Raw genomic sequence first — 2,280 nt, 5'->3', positions numbered from 1 at the left:
ACTGTTCAGAGGTTATTGATCTTGTCTATTGTAGTTGACCAGATTTAAGATGTCCCTATTGAAAATACAGAGGCAATTGGTTCATCAATGGTAATAGTTTCATGGAAAGGAGGGGTAAGAAAAACTGGGTATGCTATAGTCAAGTCTAACTCAAGACTGCTGAGGGCAAAGCCCTGTCAGCAAACATGTCTGCCCCAAAGCAGAATAAATAGCACCCACCCGTGCTTTGCAATTGGCAAAAGCCTTAAAAATATTTATACTGACTTCAAATATATTTCCTTGGTCCTCCATGCTCATGGTGCATTTGGGGGGGGAATAAGGGGGATTATTATCGAGTCATAACTCCCCAATCAAATATGGGCCTGAAATCATTGCATGTATGGCCCTCCAAAACCAAGTAGCCCTTGAAATCCTGACTGCAGTTCCAAGGAGGCCCAGTATTTTATGACTGGCTCCTGGCTGGGATCCAATGGCTCTGCAACTTAACCTGTGTCCATAGCTTCCTCCTTGCTGGATAAGCCACTGTACTCTGGGTTTTGCTTGGATGCATGGATGCATTATTAAAACCATTACCAACTCAGCCAACCTTCCAAATTTAAAACTATGGTGGACATGTTTTGTGTTACATTGGTATGACCACCTAGCATCTATCTATCTTACCTCTTTGAGACTGGAGAATGTCGTTTGACACATGGAAACACTTGAATACATGGTCAAAGCCCTAAGTGATACTCTACAGAACAGAGTGATGTTAGATGTTTTTAACTGCTATACAAGGTGAAATATGTGATAGCATAAGAACAATGCTGTGTATACAGTCCAGATTACCACAAAATACTTCTGGGTTTCTACCTGACATGAATGCTCAAATTGGTGCTTTAAATTATCTCTTTCCTTTAGTGATTGTTTTAAACTCTTGGACTGGAGGAAAATTATCAAAGGTCAACTATCAAAGATCTTTTATTCAGATCTCTCCTTATAATATTAACCTTGTTTTGCCATATCTGATGTCTCCCTGCCTAGTGCCAAGACACCACCTTCACCACCGTAACTTCCGGCTAGCAGATGACACCTTCTACTCGAGGAGGTTCATCCATGTTGTCCACGTTGGTTCAGCTGCCTCCCCTTTCATAACTCATTTTGGAGGCTCCATGGGTACTGTGTGTAAGGAAAGGACAGAGTTCCAGCAGGGCCCCATTTCCTGCCAGAATGCCCGGGGAATAGGTTCTATTGCTGTCACCAGTGAAGGGATTAACCACATCAATACATGTGTCACAGCTTAGAACCTCTGGCCCCAGAACTTTGTCCCACCCCGCCCGTCATCTGTCTCTTTCACTGTGCTTAGCACCATGGGCATTCGCCTTACAAGAAGCCCCACAGCAGTTTCTCAGTAAAAGAGTCTCAGAGACAAGACCTGTTGTTGGACGGGTTTTTGTCTCACTTCCTCGTTGTCTGAGACACTGTGGGTAAGTGTAGCTGCTCCCACTGCCATGATATACAGCACAGTAATAGTCAGCCTCGTCCTCAGCCTGCAGCCCGGAGATGAGCAGAATTGCTGTATTAGTGGAGGCATCTTTGGATCCAGAGACTCGACTGGGGACACCAGGTCCCAGCTCCTTGTCTGAGTCTGAGTAGTAGTACAGGAAATATCGGGGAGGGCTCCCTGGCTGCTGCTGGTACCAGTATATGTTATAGCTGCCAACACTGATGTCCCTGCTCAGGCCGCAGGTGAGTCTGGCCGTTGTTCCCAGAGATGCAGAGAGGGAGGGCGGCTGGGTCAGCACAGGCTGTGACAGGGAACCTGCAAACAGACACATCAGAATGAAGAGAAGGGATAGGGTGCATGTGGTTGATGAGCTGAACCAGAGGGATCTGACTCAGCTGGGGGGGGCCACCCTCTTGCCCTGGGGCCTGTCCCTACCTGTGCAGTGACACAGGAGCACGAGGAGGACAGGGCTCCAGGCCATGGTGACACAGCCCCTTCTTAGCCCACAGAGCTGAGGCTGGGCTGCCCCTGGCCTGTCTTATCCCCTGTCCAAGGGCCTCACAGAGGAGGGGCTGCTTATGCAAATGGGACCCACACCTGCTTCTCCCTCCTGTGCTCATACAAGTCTGTGGACCTTGGACAGGGAGACTTCCTGATGGATGGACTAGTTTCCCCCTGGTGGGCCTGGAGGAAGCAACTGTTGGGACCACACACAGGCCCAGGTCCAGGGACTTGTTCAGCCCCAGAAAGGACATGACTGCTCAGTTCCCACTGAAAGCAAGAAGCCCAGCCCC

General features: G+C 48.6%; 1 gene segment (V, D, J or C); it reads right to left on the bottom strand.

Moving 5' to 3' along the window:
- Positions 1–1,319: 1,319 nt before the first annotated feature.
- On the bottom strand, positions 1,320–1,982 carry LOC130542579 (immunoglobulin lambda variable 5-37-like). The segment is given in 2 exon segments: positions 1,320–1,801; positions 1,922–1,982. Coding segments are annotated over 2 exon segments (528 nt in total).
- Positions 1,983–2,280: the final 298 nt, after the last annotated feature.

Source organism: Ursus arctos, unplaced genomic scaffold (genome assembly GCF_023065955.2).
Source record: "Ursus arctos isolate Adak ecotype North America unplaced genomic scaffold, UrsArc2.0 scaffold_39, whole genome shotgun sequence".
Lineage (NCBI taxonomy): Eukaryota > Metazoa > Chordata > Mammalia > Carnivora > Ursidae > Ursus > Ursus arctos.
Note: the sequence above shows the minus strand (reverse complement) of the source record. Positions and strands in the feature narration are given on the sequence as shown.